The sequence below is a fragment of the Mytilus edulis genome, chromosome 11, assembly GCF_963676685.1.
Source record: "Mytilus edulis chromosome 11, xbMytEdul2.2, whole genome shotgun sequence".
NCBI classification, from domain to species: Eukaryota; Metazoa; Mollusca; class Bivalvia; order Mytilida; family Mytilidae; genus Mytilus; species Mytilus edulis.
The window spans coordinates 60,461,062-60,485,522 of record NC_092354.1 but is presented as its reverse complement, the minus strand read 5'-3'; the positions used below and the strand labels follow the sequence as shown (position 1 = coordinate 60,485,522).

Here is a 24,461-nt window from a genome sequence, read left to right as displayed (position 1 = left end):
AAAAGAAATACTATATATTAAACCTGTAAACAATAGGTAACTTTTGGATACAGGTAAAATGTCAATCCATTACATTTTGATTGTTCAAAACCAGTTTTAATAACCTGTCTTGTGTGTTTTTCGCGTTACTGTTTTTGACTAAACACAAATGATTTTAGCACGTTCATTTCGCACTTGAATTAGCCATTGATATTAAACTTTTAAGATGACCAGACGAAAACTGAGTAGTGCGGAACGCTGACAAGTTGTAGGTATGGCAAATACAGGTCTAAGTTGCCGTAGAATTGCGGTCCATTTTGGTGTTAACCACACTGTGATTATCAGGCTCGTGCAGAGAAACCGACAGACAGGGTCAGTTGAAGACCGCCCTAGAGCAGGCAGACCACGTAAAACTACTCCCAGAGAAGACAGAAATCTTTCCCGGCAAGCAAGATTGAAACCTTTCTCATCTGCTGATCAGCTTCGTAGACTTTGGCCTATTGGGGATAGAGTAAGTGTGCGGACTGTGATACGTAGGTTGCATAGTTTCCGTCTAAGAGCTCGGAGGCCAATAAAGCGCCCGGAATTAAGTTTAAGACACAGTAGAGCAAGACAACAGTGGGCTAGGAACCATCGCCGATGAACTTTACGCAGCTGGAGAAGAATTCACTGGTCCGATGAAAGTCGTTTCTTGCTGAAGCCCGTCGACGGCAGAAAACGTGTTTGGAGGGAAAAAAACACCGCATATCGGGACAATAACATTCTTGGTACAATAGCTTCCGGTGGCGGCGGTGTAACATAATGGGGATGTTTTTCCCATGACTGTAAGTTTGATATGCATGTTCTTCACGGTACCCTGAATGGACAAAGGTACCGGGATGACATCCTGAACACCATTGTATCGCTTCATTTTGACAATCAAGCGTTAGCTGATAGACCTGTCTTTCAAGATGACAATGCGAGACATCATCGCGCACGAAATGTCAACGCATACCTGACGTCGGAATCAATAGACAATTTACCTTGGCCGGCCATGTCACTTGACATGAACCCAATTGAACATGTATGGGACTTTATCGGCCGTAAACTTAACCAGAGACAACCAAAATGTGCAACACTACCAGAATTGAGGGTCGCTTTGGTACAGGAATGGCAGAGATTTCCACAGTATAGGCTACGACGACTTGTGCAAGGAATGAGGAGACGTGTATTGAATCTCTACCGGAAGCGCGGAAGCTATACACGATATTGACTTTATGAACCTTAATTGACAGTAAATGTATACTCGATTGTTTTCCAAGAAGTTCAAAACTGTATCATTATTTGAAATTAATGAAAATGATCAACAAATTAAAACATTTAATAGGGATTTTAACATGTTGTTTTTAACGTAAAATTGAAAGTTCCCTTCACACAGCAGAAAGCATAAAAAACACTTAACTTTTTTTTTTATATACTGCACAATATTTACATTTTATTTAACCAATTTCAACACGATTAACTCTTATTAAAATATATTGAATTTTTGGATTTGAAAATTTCTTATTGATAAAATTATGGGTGGTGCTTAACTTATGGCGGAGTGTATACATTGATATATGCATTGCTTTTAAAACCTTGATAACATATAAATTATTTGCCTTAATAATTAATTCATTAGATTAACATAAATGTAATACATATGAATGTTTAATGTTGAAGTAACATTGCCACAGTTCTTATAATTACATTTGCCTTGGTTTTTGTTTAACTGCCTTCAGCGCTTATAGCGCTTTGATTGTTGATGAGTTTTAGCTTTATTCGACTCTTTGCCACTGAATGTATCTTGCAATTGCAGAATGTTCACCGCTAAATTAGCAATCATCTCTGTTTGAGATTTCTCCATGCTGGAAAATTTGTCCATCATCTATTTCATTTTTGGACTTGTTATTTTCACTACCGTTTGTTTAATTTTCACTTTCCGGAATCCGGGACATGCGCATTGCGTCTGATCTTCTATTCATTACACTTCTAGTGTTAAAATCATGTCGTGGTTTCCCACTGTTTTAGAAACCTTTCCTGATTTAATTATATAAATTTCTGTTGTGCGACGTTTCACCATTTCGGCAAAATTGTTCCTTTAGAACGTCGATTCATCAATATTAGTTTCTGCCATTTTTATGACCGCTTTGGTCAATAGCAGTGTTAATCCAATAAATCTACACGATTTTTAAACTATCACAGAAAGTTTACAGAATATCCATCAATCATAAAAGTTCAACAATAAAGAGATAAATACAATAAGTCCAACAAAATTATATAACGTATGAAACTGTTGAGAAACTAATCAACCTCATTAAATGCACGTACACGACCTCGGACAACGTAACCACAATGAACTTGGATAGCGCCACCTGACTGTCCTCTCATGGGAAGTCGTCTATATCATCTCAAGTACACAAATATCCCATCTTATCAACGACAGATGATACATTTTATTGCTATAGATGCAGCCAGCGACTCCCAAACTATACGGAATCGTTTTTAATGACACCTTTAACCAGAGCTGTAGTGCCAGTTTTAACCTACCTGGGAGTTCACTAAATGAGTCAATAAATATTGTAAACAGTGACTCGGGAGAACAAAATCAATTTGATATATTTTCACAACTTAATGAGGCACGAAGGAAGCACCCTGATACATTTACGTGTGCATACCTTAATATCTACAGCCTAAGGTACACATACTGTCCCATTAAAGAACTTCTATGTAAAAACACCGTTCTATTCTAAGTCGATAATTTCCACTTATTTAGGAAAACGACGTCATGACGGCGGACTTGTTATGTATGTTAGATCTGACAAAGCATGCAATAAAAAAAGAAAAATATAAACTTAAATTTACTGATTCAATTATGGTAGAAATGCATATTAATAATAGAAAATTGTTAATTGTAGAACTTTATAGACCTCCTAAAATAAAAGATGATAATTTAAAAAATGAGTTTATATGTACATGTGAAAAATTATCAACCATTTATTATAATTTTTTTCTACTTGATGACTTAAATTATAATATGCTCTCCCAGCAAAAATGTTTTTTTTAAATGATATCTGTGATATTTTTGATTTAAAAAAAATGGTAAATAAACCAACTTGTTTCACAAAACATGCCCCTGTTACTTTAAATGATGTTATTCTTACAAATCAAACAACTTGTGGTCAAAATATTTTAAATTTCATCTGTGGATTGAGTGATGTACAGTACATTATTTCCACTCAAATTAAAGGCCATTAAAGGCAAACTACCAAAAATAAATAAAGGTTTCATAAATTACGGAAGTTTCAAACACTTTGATCGGAAACATTTTTTTGACAGATGTAAAAAACTTAACTGCTATAATAGAAAAATGAGCAGATGTAAATTCAGCATATGACACATGTATTTGAAATCACTGTCATGGAGGTTAAGGACAAACATACCTATGAAAGAAAAAAAGCCATAAAAAACAAGCACCATTCATGAAACAAACTTTGCGAAAGGGAATGTTACAGAAAACAAAGAAATCTAGTTAATAAAATTTTAAAATAAATCCATCAGAAACTATTTCATGGAACGATGTATAGGAGGACCTAACAGGAAAGATTTTTGGCCAACAATCAAACCCTTCTTAACAAACAAAGGTTCACATTTTGCAAAAGATCTAATCCTATGTGAAGAAAATAAGATAATTAACAATCAAAAGTTTTTGAATTATTTAATTTTTATAAATGTTCCCAAAGATATCGCCTCAATAGACATAATAGATGAACATCATCCAAGTAATAAAGTTATAAAGGAAAACAAACCAGAAAAAGAAGAACAATTGTTTAGCCCAGTAAATTCCGAGTTTGTTAAAAAAAAATCAATGAAATTAACATAAAAAAGGCAACAGAAAAGATAGAATCTCTTCAAAAATACCCCCAAGGGTGACTGGGGAATAGAAATATGGTCACTTGGTCTTCTTCCGACCGGCAGTAAAACGCTTGGTCTAAACCCGGTACATCCGCAGTAGCACCAACTAAACCTGGAACATCAATAGAAGCCCAGTCTAGACCTGGAACATCAATTGAAACTCAGTTTAGACCTGGAACATCAATTGAAGCCCAGTCTAGACCTGGAACATCAATTGAAGCACAGTGTTGACCTGGAACATATATAGAAGCCCAGTCTAGACCTGAACATCTGTAGAACCACAGTCTAGACCTGGAACATCTGTAGAACCACAGTCTTGACCTGGCACATCAATTGAAACCCAGTCTTGACCTGGAACATATATAGAAGCCCAGTCTAGACCTGAACATCTGTAGAACCACAGTCTAGACCTGAAACATCTGTAGAACCACAGTCTAGACCTTGCACATCAATTGAAACCCAGTCTTGACCTGGAACATCAATTGAAGCCCAGGCTAGACCTGGAACATAATATATGTAGAACCAGTTGAAACATTGTATAGCAGGTGAAGCACAATCGAAAGGCACATCAGCAGAAGTTCAAAATAAACCTGCAACATATTTGTCAGGTTCATCGGGCAAGTTGTTGAAGACAGCAGAAGTGAAAAAGTTAATAGATCTTCATGTTGCATATGACGACAAATTTAACAAACAAGGAAGTGAAAAAAAGTTATCTGGCAGAATATAGCAGAAGACATAAATACATTTGGAAATAATTTTACATATCTACAGTGTGAACAAAAGTGGAAGAATCTAACAAAATCATTCCGTGATACTGTGGACCATAATTCAAAAAGACGGAATGATGCAAAAGAATCTCCATTCTTCAAAGAGATGGAGAAAGCCTATGGATATAAAGCAAATGTTAAGCCAGCATTTACACTTGATTCAATGAGTCAAACAGCAATGAACCAATCAATTATACCCGAAGACGAAAGTAGCGATATTATCGATTGTATGAATACTGAATGTCAAAGCAGTCGGGGAGAAAAAAGAATTAATGATTTAATAGTAGAATCATCTGATACACAAAATTCATGTAAGAAGGGGGAAAAGAATGGGCCACAAAAGAAAATGTTGATGTTTATGGCAAATATGCACGATGAATTCAAGTATGAACATCAGTAGTTTTTTTTCAGAGCTGGGAAAAGGGAACATCAGTACAAAATGGAGGCGGAAGAGAAAAAAAATGGAACTATGTCCGAGATTGTCGCCCTTATGAAAACATAGACATTATTTATTCATCAATACTTGTTACCCGAAATGTGATATTTATTTTATATGTTTTATTCATTGATTTTTTTACTTTATTATTACCAGCTGAAAAGAAGAATAACCTTTATCATTATTATTTGACTTAAATTTGTCAATGTTTTTATGTTATATATGGCTTTAAAGCATATAATAAATGGAATTGTATATGCTAAAATATGTTAAACCACATTCTTTGTTCATTTGTGTCATATGGAAGAGAAGAGTCAACTGTGTCATGCGAGTTTTTTATAACAGTATTGACCACCAAGGTTGACTGGGGAAGAGAAATATGGTGACTTGGTCTTCTTCCGACCGGCAGTAAAACGCTTGCCGAAGTTGGGCGTCCGTTTGGCTGTGCCGGAAGTATCAAGTTCGCAGTCAAGTCCGGTCAGATTGGGGACGTGAAATCCGATGCCTTGTGTAAGGAGAGTGCCACGCTCTTTGCACGTTAAGAACCCTTGCAACATCTCTTTGAGGGGTCCGTATGTGGCCTGTTGCAAGGCAAAATGTCTGTCCTTATCCAATATATCCTCATTTTCCAGTGGCAGTCCAAATTTCCCCGACCATCATCCCAAATGGCCTCTATTATGACAAGACCTACCTATTTTTGAATTTGTTCTCGTCCTGAGGATCTATTTTAAAACAATAGGGTATCTATTTCAGCATGTTCACAATTAACTGGAGTTTTTGTTCTGCGGTTTCCGTCCTACACGGAACGTCCTGAAAGTCATTGATTTCCTCATTGTTTTTTAACCCTTCGTGGATATACTCCTCAAATTCATCACAAGTAAATAAACTTCGTGAAACACACAACAGCTTAAAACCAGTTTTACTGTCTAAAACTTCGTGAAACACACAACAGCTTAAAACCAGTTTTAACGTCTAAATCTACCCTTTAGTGCCCCAAATGCCCTTTCAATGCACACCCTTGTTGAACTGTGGATGAAATTGTAGCGTTTCTGATCACAGGATAAGTTTCCAAAATCTTTGGAAGGTGTCAGTAGCCATTCAGTTAATCCAGATGCGGAATCCCCAATCAAATGAGGGGAAGAGTTCCTCCTTATTTTAAAATGCTTTGATGTGTACGGATTGATAGTTTAGTCTTAGATGCATGATTTTTTTATTTATATAATAATGTTGTGTTTAACATTGACTATGCGAAAATAGTAGCCAGGGTGAGAGACAATAGTGCACGACCCTTCGGGTCGTGCACTATTGTCTCTCACCCTGGCTACTATTTTCCATAGTCAATGTTAAACACAACATTAATATCATTATTATACTGACTGTGTACTATTTTGAATAGTGACAATAGTGTATTTCAATATAAAAAATATGCCTTTTATGTAATCTTATCAACATATATTTGCTCTCTTAAAAAGACTTTGACTTTGTCTTTATAGCTGCAAGAAAGATTATCAAAGGGATTGATTCAATAGTATGTTTTGAGGTGAAGTGATTGATTTTAACTCTGTATCTGAATATAAATCATTACTGACATACAATAGAATACTGGTTGGCCTGGTGCTAGAAGTTGTGTTAAACTTGCTATAAAAGAGGGACGGAAGATACCAAAGGGATAGTCAAACTCATAAATCTAAAACAAACTGACAACGCCATGGCTAAAAATGAAAAAGACAAACAGAAAAGCAGGTTCCAGCGGTTTGCTCATTGTTGAAAGCTTAAACTCATGTTCACTTCAAGATGAAGAAGTACAATTAAAGCATTATGTCCTAGATTTGTCTCTGTATTATTTTGGATTTTTCTCAAGAAGGTGTACTCCAAACCTCTTCCATTTCATTTGTTAATCTTCTTCACAGTACTCTATAACTTAAAAAAAACCAAGTAATAGTAACAGTAAATGTCATTTATTACAATTTATCTGTAACAAATGACTATTTTGGTTTCAATAGCAGTGAACATATGTTAACAAATATAAAATAAAGTTTTAACAGAAACTACGGTATCTTAAAGTCTCTTAAATGTCCTTATAATTCAAATAATATCTACTACAATGTATTTTCCCTTATTGTTCAAATTCAATTATTGTAATAGTTGATATTAACAGTACAATTTGAAATATTCATCAATGGCATCATCTTCATTTGCTTTGGGGCACTTATTTGGTGGTCAGAATTCTCGACTGATTGGCAATAGTCCACCAAACATCATCAGGTAGTCCCAAAAAGTCAATGATATCTGGATCATATGGTGCAGTTTCAACTGAAATAATTTAAATAAAGTCAGCTTTTGAGTGTGAACAAAGTACCAATACTATTAGGTAACAAATTATTCTAGTTGAACATAAAAAAAAGTTGCACAAATAGTTCTTGGCCATATTTACACATCCAGCGGTACCATCATTTGTACTATCAAAAACAAGTAAAAGCGTACTTTCATTTTTAAAATGTACTGAAGAATGTTGAGACATAAATGTATTTACATGTGAATTAAATATGCAATTAATTCACCTGAATGCCATTTTGTTCATGGACTCCATTATATGTAACGGGACATGTAGGAGAGTGACTTTAAGGAAGATCTCATTGTTGAAGACTATGTGACAAACCTTTTGTCATTTATTTCATGTTGTTGACCCAAAATATATGTTGAATAGTTAATACTATTTCAATAGTACCTGAATACAAAAAAAAAATACCTTGTCTCTTACTATTTCTAACAGCAGAAACAGTCTCTATTACTGGTAGAGGTATTGGCTGTTCATTCTCATCCGACGTGAAGGTAGAAACAGTCTTTTCCTGGGACAAGCTAACTGTAATAAAAAGAATTCAGTTTGTTTTTACACTATCTTGCATGTAAGGAGAACTATTTATATATTATATAGACTATATGTACAAAAGGACTTAGGAGCCATATGAAAAGTTGTCTTATCAGTATCTTTAAACAGTACAACCCAAGTTTAGTGGCAAATATTAGAATACAATTTTCGATGTGATTTTATTGTGCTATAATATTTGAGGGGAGTCAATGCAACAATGTAGTGTGCTATATTTCATGGTACCAACAAGACGATAAATACATGCATTTCTCCTAGGTTATTTTTTCTTTGCATTTCTTTGATTATTTTGTTTAATTTTATAGTTTACATGATTATACTTACTAGTTACACTCCTACTTTCTGTCTGTTGTAATGTGCCATAGGTACATTTACTTAATGCATCAGACATACTCTTTTTCTGTTTATCTGAAATGTATTTATAAAAAAACAATGAAAGCATTTATATGAGTTCAGAAAATGATTGACAGACAGTAAAATTAATTTATAAACATGCACAATAAAATAAAGAAATGTACAAGAATAGTCATTAGAATAAAGAATATATAAATATTGTACTCAGTCATATCACACATTAAACCCAATACCTTTTTGAGATTTTACATACAAATTTTGGATAAACTCAATTATGATATTAAAAGCAGAAATATTCTTACAATATTGTTGTAATTCAATGTATATTTTTGTTATTATATGTACAAATGATGTACTGCATAAGATATATATATAGATATAATTTAATTTTGGATGTAACGCATCTTCTGATTGGCTGACGTTATTTTGTTATCAGCCCATAGACATAATTTAGTCATGTGACCGTGACGTCAACCTTTTTTCATGGTTTTCTACGGTTTGAAATGAAATTTAGAATTAAATTATAAGAAATGACTGTAATATACCACATTTTTTATGTTATTTCTTCATAGACAGAAAAAATATTAGTCATTCCTTAAATAACTGTAATAAAATTTTAGCAATTGCACAATAAATATTAAATATTTGTGTATAGCATTTACCTGAAGTATCATAACAATAGCTTGATAAAGATGCCTCATTTCTGTGTCCACTGATAGTCTTGATGTGACGGGATTGGAAGCCACTATAGTCCAGCAAGGTTATGCATGTTGACCGGATACAGTGGTTGGTGTATTCTCTAGATAATTTTGCTGACTTCGACAAATTCTTCATAAACACTTTTATGGTGTTCTGTCCAATTGGTTCATTTCTGAACCACATATCATCTTGTTCACTGAATGAATTCTTTGGATGCAAGAATAATCTATTGCTTGCATTATTGTGTTTCTTTAGATATTTTACAAAAGATTTAACAGGACATCTATCTGTGCCAGTAGCATACATCATTCCCCCTGAACCCTCTGGCTCATTTGTAGTACCTTGGTGGTTTTTTGTTAGTTCTGTTGTAAGTTTACGGACATACATCTGCCCTTTTTGATCCGAGTCAACTTTAAATTCATCAACCTTCAATTGTGAGAGATTTTCTTGACCCCTTCTGCAGAAATATAAGATTGTCTCGAATATAGTTTTATTTAGAAGGCCCTGGGGAGTTGACGTGTTAAAAACTAGTGGGTGTTCATACAGCATTCTCAAATCCTCTAGGGAGATAGCCTCATGGTGGGTAACAGTTCCTTTTCCCTCTTCTCTCGTTTTCCTGAGTAGGGAAGTAAAGTTGTCGTTCGCTCGGGTAAATTCGGGGTCGGTTATGATGTCAAAAAACCTGTCGTTCTCCTTCAGATATCTATTTATGCTCTGTCGTATGGCTAGAAGAGTATTTTTCTTGTAATATTCTTGACTTTTATTTCGAAAGTTGGCATAAAAATCTTGCAATAAGTTTGCGATTTCATCTTTTGTGGCTTCCAAAATGTCAATTTCCATACCTCTTTCAACAATGAAATCTGACAAAACTTTAACAGCAAAATGTGTTTGTTGACCAGTTTTCTTGGACTTAAAGTTCTCTTTTCTAAATGTTGTAGGGTCGTCTTGACCAAACCGCGACATCTTGCTTGTTTTGTTTTTTTGCAGACGACAGTATAGTCATTAAGCGACTTTAATTAGTGGTTTATAACATCGTTATTTTAAGCGCACATATGATCAGGCTAATAAGTCCAGCCCACTTGTCTGTCAATGCGACTAAGCTCCACCTTCTCTCGTGAAATCAAACAATGATTGACGTTAAAATCAATAGTCATTTACAACAGCAAGACATACTATTTTCGCATAGTGCAGTTAACGCTATATATTTCTTTTAAAAACTATGCAAAAATAGAGTAATTTAACTATAGAAGGACATTCTTACAGGAAGTATAATAATAGTTGTTAGTGGCTTTGAACTAGCTGTCAGATAACTGCGAGTACTCTCAGATATGTTCATTGTGTCTTTTTGTGTCGGAATGTATAAGTACCGGGCCACGTCCACTTGTATGTTTGTCCATCTGATGAGTCAAGCCTTTTTCAACTGATTTTTATAGTTCGTTCTTATGTTGTATTGTTATACCACTGTCCCAGGTTATGTGTTACATATTTGTTTTTCGTTCAATTTTTTTTTACAGAAATAAGGCCGTTAGTTTTCTCGTTTGAATTGTTTTACATTGTCTTATCGGGGCCTTTTATAGCTGACTATGCGGTATGGGCTTTGATCATTGTTGAAGACCGTACGGTGACCTATAGTTGTTAACGTCTGTGTCATTTTGGACTTTTGTGGATAGTTGGCAATCATACACCATCTTCTTTTTTATATTGCCAAACAAAGGCGACTTTTTCAAAATCATAGAATCATGAACTGAACCTGACCATCCGCTAATAAACACCCAGAAAATGTAAATATAGTCACAAACTGCTTGCAGTACAATATATGGACATATTTTGCAGTTAAAGGGGCACTAGATGTCAAATTCTCATATTTGGGTTAATAACAATGTAAAACATTTATCCAAACTATTAAAAATCTAAATAAAACTATAAACAAGGCACAGGCATGAAAATACGTAGCTTCGTTTCGTGTGTATTTGATCAGTCTAGACGCCATCTAATTATTTATCGAGTTGACCTCTATAGTCATCCGATGACCATATAAGCGATGCAAACATAAATATAGTTATAGATTAAGCAACCACGTGCTGTTGAATTATTCTAGGTCTATTTAATTTCATATTGCAGATAAAAAATATATGTTTATCATTGTTTTTACCTTATTAGAATGTTTATTTGTGGATCGAATCAGTCAATCAAATGATTGACCTTTGTTTCACTTTCAATGTTGACATTCTCTTCCTTTGAATAACTTTACACATACAATTCACGTGTTACCCATCTCAAGCTAAGCGGTTAAATTAAAGTTCACATGAATACGGATTCAATGCGGTCGAATTATTCACTTACAAGTGAATAAGTCATAATCAATATTTTTTTGCTTATTTTGACAAAATTGAACCTTATTGGCTACTAAAAAAGAATTATTATTTCACTATAATTTGTATTTCATTACTGATTGAGCCAAAAAAATAATATATTAGGTTTTTCATATATCTCGAAGCGAGTGCCCCTTTCCAATATTGTTCAACGTCGACTGTAGGTGTTTAAATTGGTATATGTGAACCATCAATATCACCTATAACACTGGGAAAACCTTTGTGCTGAAAAAAAAACTGTAGACAGATTCTTGAACGTTTAATCCGGTAGGCCATTTAATAATACCGAATAGCATATAAGAACAAATAATTGACAGTGTTCTATGACAATGGCATGTACAGTACCCTCACAAACGCCAATGTTATCAGTTATTTCTCTCGATGTCAGTTGGGAAGAGGTATATCTAATGAAAATTAACAGCTGTCTCTCTATAGACACTTTCATCATGCCTCCCTTATATCCAACAACTAATATTTGAGACAAGTGAATGACTACTCTGTCAAATGTGGATCTGCTCATTCTGAAACGTTGTCTAAAGTCATCAGGGGAATACAATGGAAGTACATTTTCAACGTAGTCTTTCATTCTGGCTATCTTTCTACGTTTCTCAATGAAAGCCAACAAAAATGTGAACTGAAATTTTCTGTGTACTAACAAATCTTTCACCATGAGAATGTCCGCTATGTTAAGTTATAAAACCATGCGTTCACCGAAATTAAGGAAACCACGTTGTTGTTACAAACTATTTTTTTAAAACCCTAAACTGGTTTTCTAAACCCGGACCCAAACCGGTTTGACTTGCAATAAATTCGCCCTCAATTTAAACCAAGCAAAATATGAGATATGGTCTAGCGGCAGTATCAAAGAAACATTATATTTGTCATGTTACTTTCCATCCCAAATTCATTTATTTAGTTTGATGTTATATATGTAATTGTCATCGGATTTTGTCACATTTCTTAAGTTTGTAGTTGTAAATCTTTTTTTTTTTCTGTTGTATTCGTGTGTTATGGTAAAGATAATTAATCATCCAGTTCATCTATTAGAGATTAGTTTGGATCAACGAAATTTACACGGGTTTATAGTTTGATTCATAAGACACACCGACATAGCTAGATAATATAATTAATTATCTAATAACTACTACAATTTGATATTAATTAGTATTGTAATTTTCACTGCTGTTAGATAAGTCATACAAATCTAATCTTGAATTTTGTCCATTGTCCAAATTCTTTCTTAATTTGGGGAACTCGTTTTAGAAAATCAAATGTAACGGTACTTTGTTTGTTGCACTGGCTTTGGATAACACGGTTGTGTATTTTTGTAATGTATCCGTGTTTATTCTGTAGCTAGTCATGACTTCATTTTAATCATGTAAATCTATGATATAATCATTTTATAAAATTTACTGTTTTCAAAAGTATGAATTATTAATAAGTAATAAGGATGTTATTGTCCCAGGCTGATTACCCTGGCCGTATTGGTCACAACTTTTTGGAACTTTTGGTCCTCGGTAATCTTCAACTTTATACTTGTTTTTGGCTTTATAACTTATTTCATCTGATCATCGCTGGATAGTCTTGTGTGGACGTGGCGCACGTCTGTCGTATTAAAATTTTTAACCTGGTAACTTTCGTTGTTTCTCTGTCCTATATTTTCTCCCATTTATTTGTAGTGTAGCCCTGTCATGTAGTGTTATCATTGTATTGTTAAAATTAACATTGCCATTAAAGCGGGAGGTTTGGCATGCCACAAAACCAGGTTCAACCCACCTTTTTTTTCTTAAAATGCCCTGTACCAAGTAAGGAGAATGGCAATTGTTATATTATAGTTCGTTTCTGTATGTGTTACATTTTAATGTTGTGTTTCTGTTGTGTCGTAGTTCTCCTATATTTGAAACGTTTTCCTCAGTTTCAGTTTGTAACCCGGATTTGTTTTTTCTCTATCGATTTAAGTATTTCGAACAGCGGTATACTACTGTTCCCTTTATTACGTTGATGTTGAGTATCAACATAACTAGTATCCAGCTTGTGTTCTACAAAATATAGAAAACCACAAGCTTACGTTAAATTTATGACACACTGCAGGTCATACGGATTCTTCCAATGGCCTTCTCGATAGGACAGGAAATTTAGATGACCTTAAGTTTGTTTTGTTTCAAGGATTTACTCCGGACTGTATTGATCCAGTGGGTGACAATGGTCAATTTCCCAGTTAAAGACATCCAGAATTTATTAGAAACATACATGAACACATAATTTCGACGTGTCATACTCTTGAATACAAACTAATGCAAATCATTCAGTGTAGATTTTTTGTTTTAGAATTTGCATTTATATTGACCATTTCAGAGCACATGAGATCACTCCGGGTTTGTGTGAGGTTCTGGTTGCTTAGTTTTTAAAATATAAAAATAAGATATGGTATGATTGCCGATGAGAAAAACTTTCCACCAGAGACATTTGAGTAGTTTTGTAGACACGATTTGACAGGAGTTCAGATGTTTTAGATAATTTAGAACAAACTTAAGCAAGATAACAAACCTCGGGAATGTTATTAACTCTTAAAAGTGCGAGACCAGGTGTCTTGACATAAGAAGCGCTGAGCTAATTTCAACAAAATAAAAATAAATCACGAATTAACATTTTCACCATTGCATATTCAACCTAGGAATGAACCAAGCAGGTCATTGTAACCTAAGTACAACGTTATATTTTTCCAAAGACCTGGTTGTGAAAGCTGTATTTGGAAAGCTATGCAAGTCATTTATACTGTTTTTAAACCTATAAAGTATGTTAGAAATTGCAACTGGGGTTGACACTTAAATGGTTAGGACCATACATTATTAGTTTTATTCAAAACCAAAGGACTATCACTCCTCTTGATAACGATGATAACATTGTTGGCCAGTACAGACATTATAGTATGAGCGTCACTTTTAAGTCTTAAGTAGACGAAACGCGCGTCTGGCGTACTAAATTATAATCCTGGTACCTTTGATAACTAATTAAAGAGGTGCAATGCTTATCTACTATTATACATAAATTTGGCAAGGCCTCGCTATAACCAGCATATTTCATAACATCAGAGAATGTAAAGAGATTGGGCTAGGAAGTTCCTCCCTTGCTCACATAGGGAAAACAGTCGCATTGGTTTGACCAGAAAGGAATTGCATGGCTTCTTGCAGTATAAATCGTAAAGAGATGAATGATGATCAAGCTCATGTGATGGTAAACTGATACGGATTTTAAAATGTACTGTACTCTTTTGTTCTTAAATATATAAAAGCAAACGAATCACATGACCCAAATAACAAATTTTGTGTCTCTGAGAGCACTGCTTTTCGAAATATTATATTTTTAAAATCAAACAATTTTTTCAAACTTTTTTTTATGAAGCATACCCTTACAGACCTTGTTTTCCCCACTTCTACTCTTTTTTACAATTAGTCTTCTCGTTCATGCCATAGTTATTAACTTTGATTTATCCACATCACCTAATCCAGTATTGTTTAGGGATGTCCAGAAAAAAAATTCAATGGAACAAACAAGGCTACACGCGTTCAATGCTACACTCAACATTATGGTATTTATATAATAACGAATTGTAATGATAAATACAGAATTCCTCATATTGCAGTCTTCAGTAAAATTATTTTCTTTCAGAACCAACTAATTGTTCACATTTTGAGAGCGCAATAAAGCAAGAATAATTTCATCAGGCACACTGAGTGAAATTTCTGTTCAGATGGGACATATAAAAGAACTGTTTTTGATGCCTGACAATGTACATTGTAGGTGGTTTCCACAGTGACAATGCATGGATATTACTGTATTGCATTTGTTCATAACAAAGTAATGATATTCGTTTTTGTTTAAGGAAGATGTGACATGATTGCCTTATTGAATTTGAACAATAACAACAGCGAAAAAATGTAAAGAAAGCACACATGATAATTGAGACATCAGTCATAGCACGACATAAGGGTAAGTCAAAGGAAACAATTGCATATGATTCGGTGAGTACATTTCAACGACAGATTTAGGAAGCGTTGATTCTAGTAGAATAAAATAACCATGATAAATGAAAAGGTTCACGTCTCGGCAATGGTTTGGCAAAACCGAAAGTTTAAAATACATCAAACGACTTGGTACATGTATTTTTTATTCATGAAATGTCGGTTTTATAGCTAGGTAAACCTCTGGCTTGTATGACAGTCGCATACAATTGAGTTATATTGACAACAATACGTGGGATATTAATGATGTACACCTCTGGGGAGCTAAACATTTCTAGAATTAAACATTTTTTCTTAACCTGATTTGTTGGTTTATATGACTTTAAAGAAATAATTGATGAACAAATCATATGGTGGTGCTCTTCTTTTTTTTTTCGTAATATTTCAACTTTTTTTATTATAAATCATTGAAAAAATGCATATCTAAGAAATTGGGAAAGACAAACATGACATGGGATGTACACGATTCTTGTAAAATCTTTTTGTGTACCCGTCACCCATTTCCTCAAATTTTTGGCTAAAAAGACAGACATGATTGGTCGTATAATTTGAAAACTGGATTACTCAAAAACTAATTATTGTAAATACACTATTGCTCACATAGTTATCTTTGATTATAATATTTTAAAAATTCATTGATATTTTCCACTTGTATCATATGTTTTGGAAATAATTCCAGAACGAGACTGAATCGCCAGAAGAATACATCCTTAAAACAACCCGACCTAAAACATGTAATACTATTATGTCGAAAGGGGTGTTCAACAGTTATTATTGTGTTATAATTTTTATCACTATCAAACAAACAAATATGTCAACAAAGAAAACTGAATCTAGATATAGACAAAGTACATTAGCAAACACGGAAGACAATAATCCTAAAAAATACGATATCACAATAACGGGATGTATAAGTACCGAGCCACGGCAAATGGATATTACCAAAATTACATCAAGAAGTAAAGGTAATAATGTACAAAGACTAATACAAGAACGCTATAACGCATAATTAAGACACAAATAACGTCATTATCTAAAATCTATACTTCAATACCATGGTATATTAATTTTGAAGTTTATACGGAATATTTGTCAACAATGTCAAGATTTACAATACAATATTGTTATTGCCAATCAAGGACGCCCTAAGAGGGCAGTATAATTGCAATTAATTACAATGATTATTATTAATTCTTAATGATATATAATGACAACATATAGACTAGAGAAAATTAACACTAACGTTAAATTAAAACCCCAGATATTTATATATATTTAACATATACAAATGATATTCAACTATCTATGGATACCATTTACTTTTTTTTTTACATACTATACCTCTCGGTCTAGAGATTGGTTATTAAACTACATAGGCGTTTTAGAACCTCTAGATTTTCACAACCCATTTGCCATACAAACATATTATCATTGCTACATTTGTTAGATTAGGATAAAAATACAAAGTTCTTTTTTTCTATAAGTTTCAATTGTTTTCATTGTAGGAGAAAGAGGATCTCATCTTCAGCCTCCTTCTCACAAAGCTTACAAATACGCTCAGGAGCTGGGATGTTTTTGTGCCTTCCTGTTTCAATTGCAAGTTGATGGTCCCAATTATTAGTTTTGTTGCTTTAGTTTAATGTTTAGCAGGTTTAAATGGGGTTCAAAATTAAAATTTGTTTTGAATAAACAAAAAGTAAAATCACAAAAATACTGAACTCAGAGGAGAATCCAATCGGAAAGTCCATAATCACATGGCAAAATTAAATGACAAAACACATAAAAAACGAATGGACAAGAACTTTCATATTCATGACTTTGTACAGGCATTTTCAAATGTAGAAACTGTTGGATTAAACCTGGTTTTAAAGCGCTAAACCTCTCACTTAGATGACTGTTTCATCAAATTCCGTTATATTTACAATGATGCGTGAACTAAACAGACATAATAAAAAAATAGTCAAAATATTCAAAAGTTTATTTCTGACAATGATTTTTTTTCCCTTTCAGATATTTTGTTCTTCAATCGATAGAGAATCCAATTTCATCCATGCGAAAAATGCGGCTGAAAATTGGGCATGTTGCAATTTTGGAGAGAGAAAAAATTATATAAAAAAAAAAAAAATTATATTTTAATCAAAATAGTAGTAAAATGCCTGCCAAAGCGGGGCGTCCGGTTGACTGTGCGGGATGTTTCAAATTTGCAGCAATGTCCGGTTAGAATGGGGACGTTAAATCCGATGTCTCGTGTACATAGAGTGGCATGCTCTTTGAACCCTTGCAACAACTCTTTGAGGGGCCGTAGGTGGTCTGTAGCAAGGTCAAATTTCTATCCCTATCCGATATACCCTCATTTTCCAGTGGTAGTTCACATTTCCCGGACCATCATCCCGGATGGCCTTTATCATTACAAGACCTACGTATTGTTTTTATTGTTAACTTGGTCTCGTCCTAAATATGCATGAACATTTGCCCCTGGACTTTAAGCAACCAACAATCAATCAATATAATGAACCAGTATCAGGACGAGATAATAAATCAGTTAGTTTTATGGAGTTTCAAAGTTCTTTACAAAAGGATAAGTTAAAGAAAGAATTAAATAGAAAAGGTGTCCACAAGTCTGAAACTCTTTAAGATATATGTACTAAGTTTCATGCCGATGTGATTATAACGTCATCTATGACCACTTTCACCAAAAACATAAACCCGATTGGGGACGGACGGATGCACACAATGGTTGGTAGGAACAGACAAACGGAAACAGAAACACGGAACGAAAAACATAACTACATGTATCTTGGGCGGGAATTAATAAATCAGGTGTTCATAGAAGATTGTTTAATTATCATAATCAAGTTAAAGACTTACCCATGTAAGATTTAGTTGTATCTATTTATTATTTTTCTTACCCCAGGAGTAGATTACCTAAGCCGTATTTGGCACAACTTTTTGGAATTTTGGGTCCTCAATGCTCTTCAACTTTGTATTTATTTGGCTTTTTAAACTATTTTGATCTGAGCGTCACTGATGAGTCTTATGTAGACGAAACGCGCGTCTGGCGTATAAAATTATAATCCTGGTACTTTTGATAACTATTATACGTTTTTTTTTAAACATAATACCAACTAACATTAATCATAGAACAAGTAAAGCACCATTATATATGAGATCAATAAGATTAAGACATGAAAAGATATATGTATGTATTGTCCATTGAAATAATCAAGTAACTTCGTAATTATCTTTTTGTTATTTGTAAGTCGGGGAGGTCCGTCTTGTCTCTTTTCTAATAATAGTTCCCGAATTCCGTCCTCTCCTATCTTTCCAAATGCATGATATATGTGATTTAATGGTAATCCTGATTTGGCCATAACATCAGCTGTTCTCTATGATATAATTATTTGTGTAATCACGAATGTAAAAGTCTTTTGATCTATTTTACTGACATTGTCGAACTTCATTTGGGAATTCATACTCTCAACGGTAAATGATATTTTTTTTTGTAATCAATAGAAATATTGACTAACAAAACTTTAAGAGCCTCAACTTCCTCATTTGCATTATGAGCAATGTAATCAGTTTTGCAAACATCTTTAAAAATTGTATGTTGTTAATAACTAGGTAAATCTTGGTAGGTCGTTTTGAACAATGGCAAAGTATCCACAGAACCACAAACATTTTGTCAACTCTCCGAAAAGGTAAGTTTTGTCAAACTGTAAAGTAATTGGCGAGCATCAAATGTTTTACAATGGTTTATGCTGTTCTAACCATGGGGTAAAGTTTTGAAATTCAGGTTCTTGTGAAAGTACTTGAACAGGGTCTCCATTATAAAATAAAAAAAAACGCCTCAATTACTAGTTCGACCAGTAACAACTGGTGCCTGTGTTGAAATTGGTTTACTTGGCTGAATGTAAGTGCTGTATTGCGAAATTTTACGTAAATGTGATGCTTCAATGAAAAATGTCACTATCTACAGTACTACCTGTGACATTATCTTATTGATGGTGGCCATAAATGTCCATCATTATACATCCTGTTGCTTCTAATTAATACACAAGGTATTAATCAAAAACTAGTCAAGGATGAAGGGAAATTATGACTGCTTGAAGTGTTAAAATTATATATGTGTTTATCAAATCAAATAACTGATTATTTCAAGAAAAATTCTTAAACAATATGAAATAATAAAACAAGTTGAACATATAGCTTCCTAACTTTTTTTCTAAAAAAATGTCATTACTGTTTATTTTGATGTTATTCCTTTTTAGTCCAGAACATATCTTAAAAACCCTACACAATGTGGTGAAAACATGAAATTTGGTATGTAAGCTCCCAACACATTTATAAGCAAAATAAGATATGAAGCCAACATGAAAAAAATCAACCTCCGTTTTTTTTTCCAAGATGGCGGACAAAATTGCAATAATTCTAAACTAAATATCAAAGAAACCGTAGACAAGGTGGTAAACCAATGAAACTTTGTATATATTCTCTTTAGACCTTTCTTAACAAAAAAGGATATAAAGCCAATATGAAAAAATATCAACTTCCGTTTTTTGTCAAGATGGCGACCGAAATAACAAATATAAAACAAGTCAATATAACTATGCAATATTTACAAACGTAAATATATCAGATGAGTTTAATTAAAAGTAAAAGAGGGACGAAAGATACCAAAGGGACAGTCAAACTCATAAATCTAAAACAAACTGACAACGTCATGGCTAAAAATGAAAAAGACAAAAAAACAAAATACCACATGACACAACATAAAAAACTAAAGAATAAACAACACGAACCCCACCAAAAAACTAGGGGTGATCTCAGGTGCTCCGGAAGGATAAGCAGATCCTGCTCCACATGTAGCACCCGTCGAGTTGCTTATGTGATAACAAATCTGGTAAATAGTCTAATTCGGTAGGTCACATTCATGGAAGGGAAAGGGATTGTAGTTACGACGTAAGGAACATATCCGACATCATTTGTAAAATGTATACAGTAGCTGAGTGTTGTATCCATTAAGACATTTATTCATATTTCTGTTGTCCATCGGGTACATCTCCACCACACTTGCATAAAGTTGTACACGGGAAGCGGATTTAAAATCCTTGCACTGTCCTCTACAACCTTTCTTGCATCCACAGTGAACAAGCTCCTGTAGTGAAGAGACTGCCTCTGCCGATATTGTCCAGAACGGGTTCCACATGCCGTTGTCTTGCTTCTTCCAATCATACAAGTCTGGGGATGGAAGAACAGGCTGTAAAAGCAAACACTATCCAATTCAAAGTTAATTGTGACCCACATTGGTAAAATTTTGATTTGAGAACATTTGTATTTGCAGTTAATGGTCGACTGAACGTGAAGTGGTTAAAAAAGCTCAAAAGACCCTTTGTGCCATGCGAGCTAAAAAGTTACTGTCGAGCGACGGATTTCGGCTCAAGCCGAATGACACCACTAAATTACAAAAGCTCATATTGTCTTTGGTATCACTATTTAATTTGAAAAATAAAATGAAGTAGCTCCTGTTGATTAAATGGGATATTATTAAATGTCAATGTGCATGGTGTTATTATTTTAAATATCCACAATAACAAACTCGTATGTTGTATGACTGTGTCAATCTTAATGAAATTTCGCCACAAAATAGACCATCGCATTCCAGTATTCCGTCAGGTTTCTATTTTCGGTTCCATAACTTCTTTTTAGACGTCTAAAGCTAATTCGTCTTTCAAAGTCTTTGTATTTTCTTTTGCGCAATGGTCGCGCGTCTCTCCTATCATACGATGCGATTGCTAGCTTTACTTTGACCTCTTCGTGTTTCATCTTCGATATGAAAAACCATAACCTTCGATGTCTACATCCTAGATGTTTTGTGTTCAATTTTCTTATGAAAGTTACAAATAATTTTCATTTTGAAGCTTTAAACCTTTATAAATGATGAATAATTCTAAACAATTTTTAATGGTGATAATGTCTACTGACTTAAATTGTATCATTTGATTATGCAATTTCATTCAATTCGTATGAACAAAACCATTGTGAGGTATAATCCGCCTAATTCGCCTAATTTATATCAATCTGCTTCACATTGAATGCGTATTTAATCCAAAACATGTCTAGAAATACCGACGGACTTTATTTATATTATATTGTAAATATAAACCTTTAATAGAAATATACTACTAATTAATTATCTGATGATCTTCATATATATCTATATCGGATATTTGATAACAGATTCACACAACTTTTGGGAATTTTGGGTCATCAATGCTCTTCAACTTTGTATTTGTTTGGCTTTTTAAATATTTTTATCTGAGCGTCACTGATGAGTCTGTAGACGAAACGCGCGTCTGGCGTATAAAATTATAATCCTGGTACTTTTGATAACTATCAAGACGTCTAATCGATTTCGCATGGCTTCAGATACGGATTTCTACCCACTAGGACAATTTTACCGAAGTTGTGTGTGTAGTTTCCACATAACGTACGTAGTTTCCACATAACGTACATTTACAGTAGCGCGTCAATGCAGCGAAAACAATGAAATAGGTAATCTGCATGCCTAAAATAGCGACCAGAACAACCAGAGAAAAGTGCAAGTAAAATAAGAGATTAAACTGCTCTAATTGTACTGCACAACACTGCACACTCCCCACTCAAAAAAAACATTTGTCCACAAATACAATGTTTCATTTGTTTGGCATGAAGATACATGTATACCTGTATTTTTATCCTAAAGAAAAAAAAACACAATTATTAACATTAATAACAATATGAAATATCACAATTAGTCTTAAACACCCAAATAACAATGTTCATTCACAAAAATGAAAGTGATCATATAACTTATGTTGAAAGTCAGCTGTGCATGAGCTTGATTTTTTGATATGTATATGTTATGTGCTCTGAAATAAAGAGTTTTTCGTTTTTTGTCAGAAAAAAAAATGAAAAATTGTGTCTGTGTCAATAAAGCTCGTTTTAATGGTTTCCCACTTTTAATGCCGACCATATGCATTTGGTATGGATGTTGCTGTCGAAATACAATTGCTTATATCCGCTTCATTTCGACTCTGGTGGATAGTTGTCTTATTGCCAAAACCACATCTTCTTATTTATGTGTAAGTATCCTAATAAAACAAGGACAGAAATAAACAGGAAACATGTGAGTTTATTTTCAAAAAACAATTTATGGGCTTACTTGTAAAATTTGTATGACTGCAGTTTCATCTTCAACATCGAACACGTATGTCTGCATAGAATTTCTACAATCACTCCGCAAACATCTCCAGTAAATTGCATTATTTCTCTCTCGATTCTTTTGATATCTGAAACCGTGATGAACTATAAGAGTTTGGACTATCGACGGCATGCTTGATTCTCGAATCAATTTGTGATGAACATTGTTCCCTCCTCATTTTAGGGGCTTTTTTAATGAACCTAATTCGAAGTGGGATATCAACACAGATTTCTAAGCATTTTAACCTAATACTAATTCTTTTCTAAGAGCTAAGCTATGTCCACTTTACCCATTTAGTGCAGTTCTTGCAGCAAATCATTCATTTACATATTGAAACATACAATGAAGGCCGTGTGTTTCTTTATTAGTTTTGCGTCATTTGAAATCGAACATCCTTATAAAAAAATCGTGCAAAAGCATTTTACGACTTTGAATTGCTTAGTTTTTACTTCAAATTATTCTATTTATGTCATGTATGTTAACAAATACTCCTTCTATTTAATGATAAGCAAGTTGTGTATTGGATTGACTCCATGTTATATGTCTATCATACTCAATAAATAGATGTATTTTTGAGTTATGTACAGTCGTGACATGAAAGTCTATATTGTCTCCGTAGTGTAATGTTATAGAGTATGAGTAAGCTCAGTTATAAATAAATAAAATGAATGAATTTGTGTTTACTTTTATTTCAAATTCAATAAATTAATTTAATAGGACAGAAATGAACAAACAATGAAATACAGAAAGAATTCTAAATTTTTCTTTTAAGGTAAATCTAACCGATGAATGTAAATCTATTATTAACAATATTGAAATCAATTTCTGTGCCAATGAATTGAGTTGAGGGTGTTCGGAATGGAAGGGTTCAGGGGTAAAAAAAAAAACCCGTTCCGATAACGGCTTAATTGACAAGTTAGTTGAAGGGAAAAGTGTGTGTTTATAGTCGATATATGCAAGTTATCCTATGTAGTTCCTCGTTAAGGTCAACATTTACATACTAGTACTATTGATGTGTCCCTGATTGTTAACATATGGCTTTAAAGACATTGTTTACAGTTGTAAATTTAGTATCAGATACTCGGTCGAATAGTTTGTTGTGTGGCGACTGCTGTAAATGACTATTGATAGAATGTCTCCAGTAATCGAAATCTCCACTTGTTTGGCGAATAAATACGTAGGATTTGTTAATCAATTGTTCAGACTTGCTGAGCTTTTGACTTCGATATTTGCGTCTTACCCTTTTGATACACAGTAGTTATAATTTTGCTTGGAGTTCAATATTTTGGTGATTTTACTTTTTGCTTGAAAACTCCAATCATACTTTTGCATTTTTAAACCAACGTTCAACTAAGTCGGTCGGTCTAAGGGCATTTGATGTTTTAAAACACAGAAATCAGGTTATTATAACAAGTTTACCACCATTTACATTTTTGGAATCTGTTCACTTGATACACGAATTACTATATATATATAGAGAGAGAGAATATCATATGGCTTTTACAATATCGCATCCATATCAACCCGAGACACCAATATAATCCGAAGAGCTCTGCTCGAGGGATTATATTGGTTGAGGGTTGATACGGTGTGTGATATTAAAAAAGTCATATCATATACACTTTATTATGTACATATACCTCACGGATATGTTTTTTATGTGACATGACATCATACAGATAAGGAGGTTTGAAATGACGTCATACAGATTATAGGTTTGACATGACGTCATACAGATTAAAGGTGTGATAAAGCTTTTGCAACCGTGCTGA

At 33.6% G+C, this 24,461-nt stretch overlaps 1 protein-coding gene across 1 annotated transcript; it reads right to left on the bottom strand.

The window, feature by feature from the left end:
* Positions 1-7,057: 7,057 nt before the first annotated feature.
* On the bottom strand, positions 7,058-10,332 carry LOC139495948 (uncharacterized protein KIAA1958-like). Its single transcript, XM_071284374.1, has 4 exons — positions 9,019-10,332; positions 8,327-8,410; positions 7,865-7,978; positions 7,058-7,428 (listed from the first exon to the last, which is right to left on the bottom strand). Exons 1-4 carry the CDS (start codon positions 10,016-10,018, stop codon positions 7,325-7,327), a joined length of 1,302 nt encoding a protein of 433 aa, XP_071140475.1. The 5' UTR covers positions 10,019-10,332; the 3' UTR covers positions 7,058-7,324.
* Positions 10,333-24,461: the final 14,129 nt, after the last annotated feature.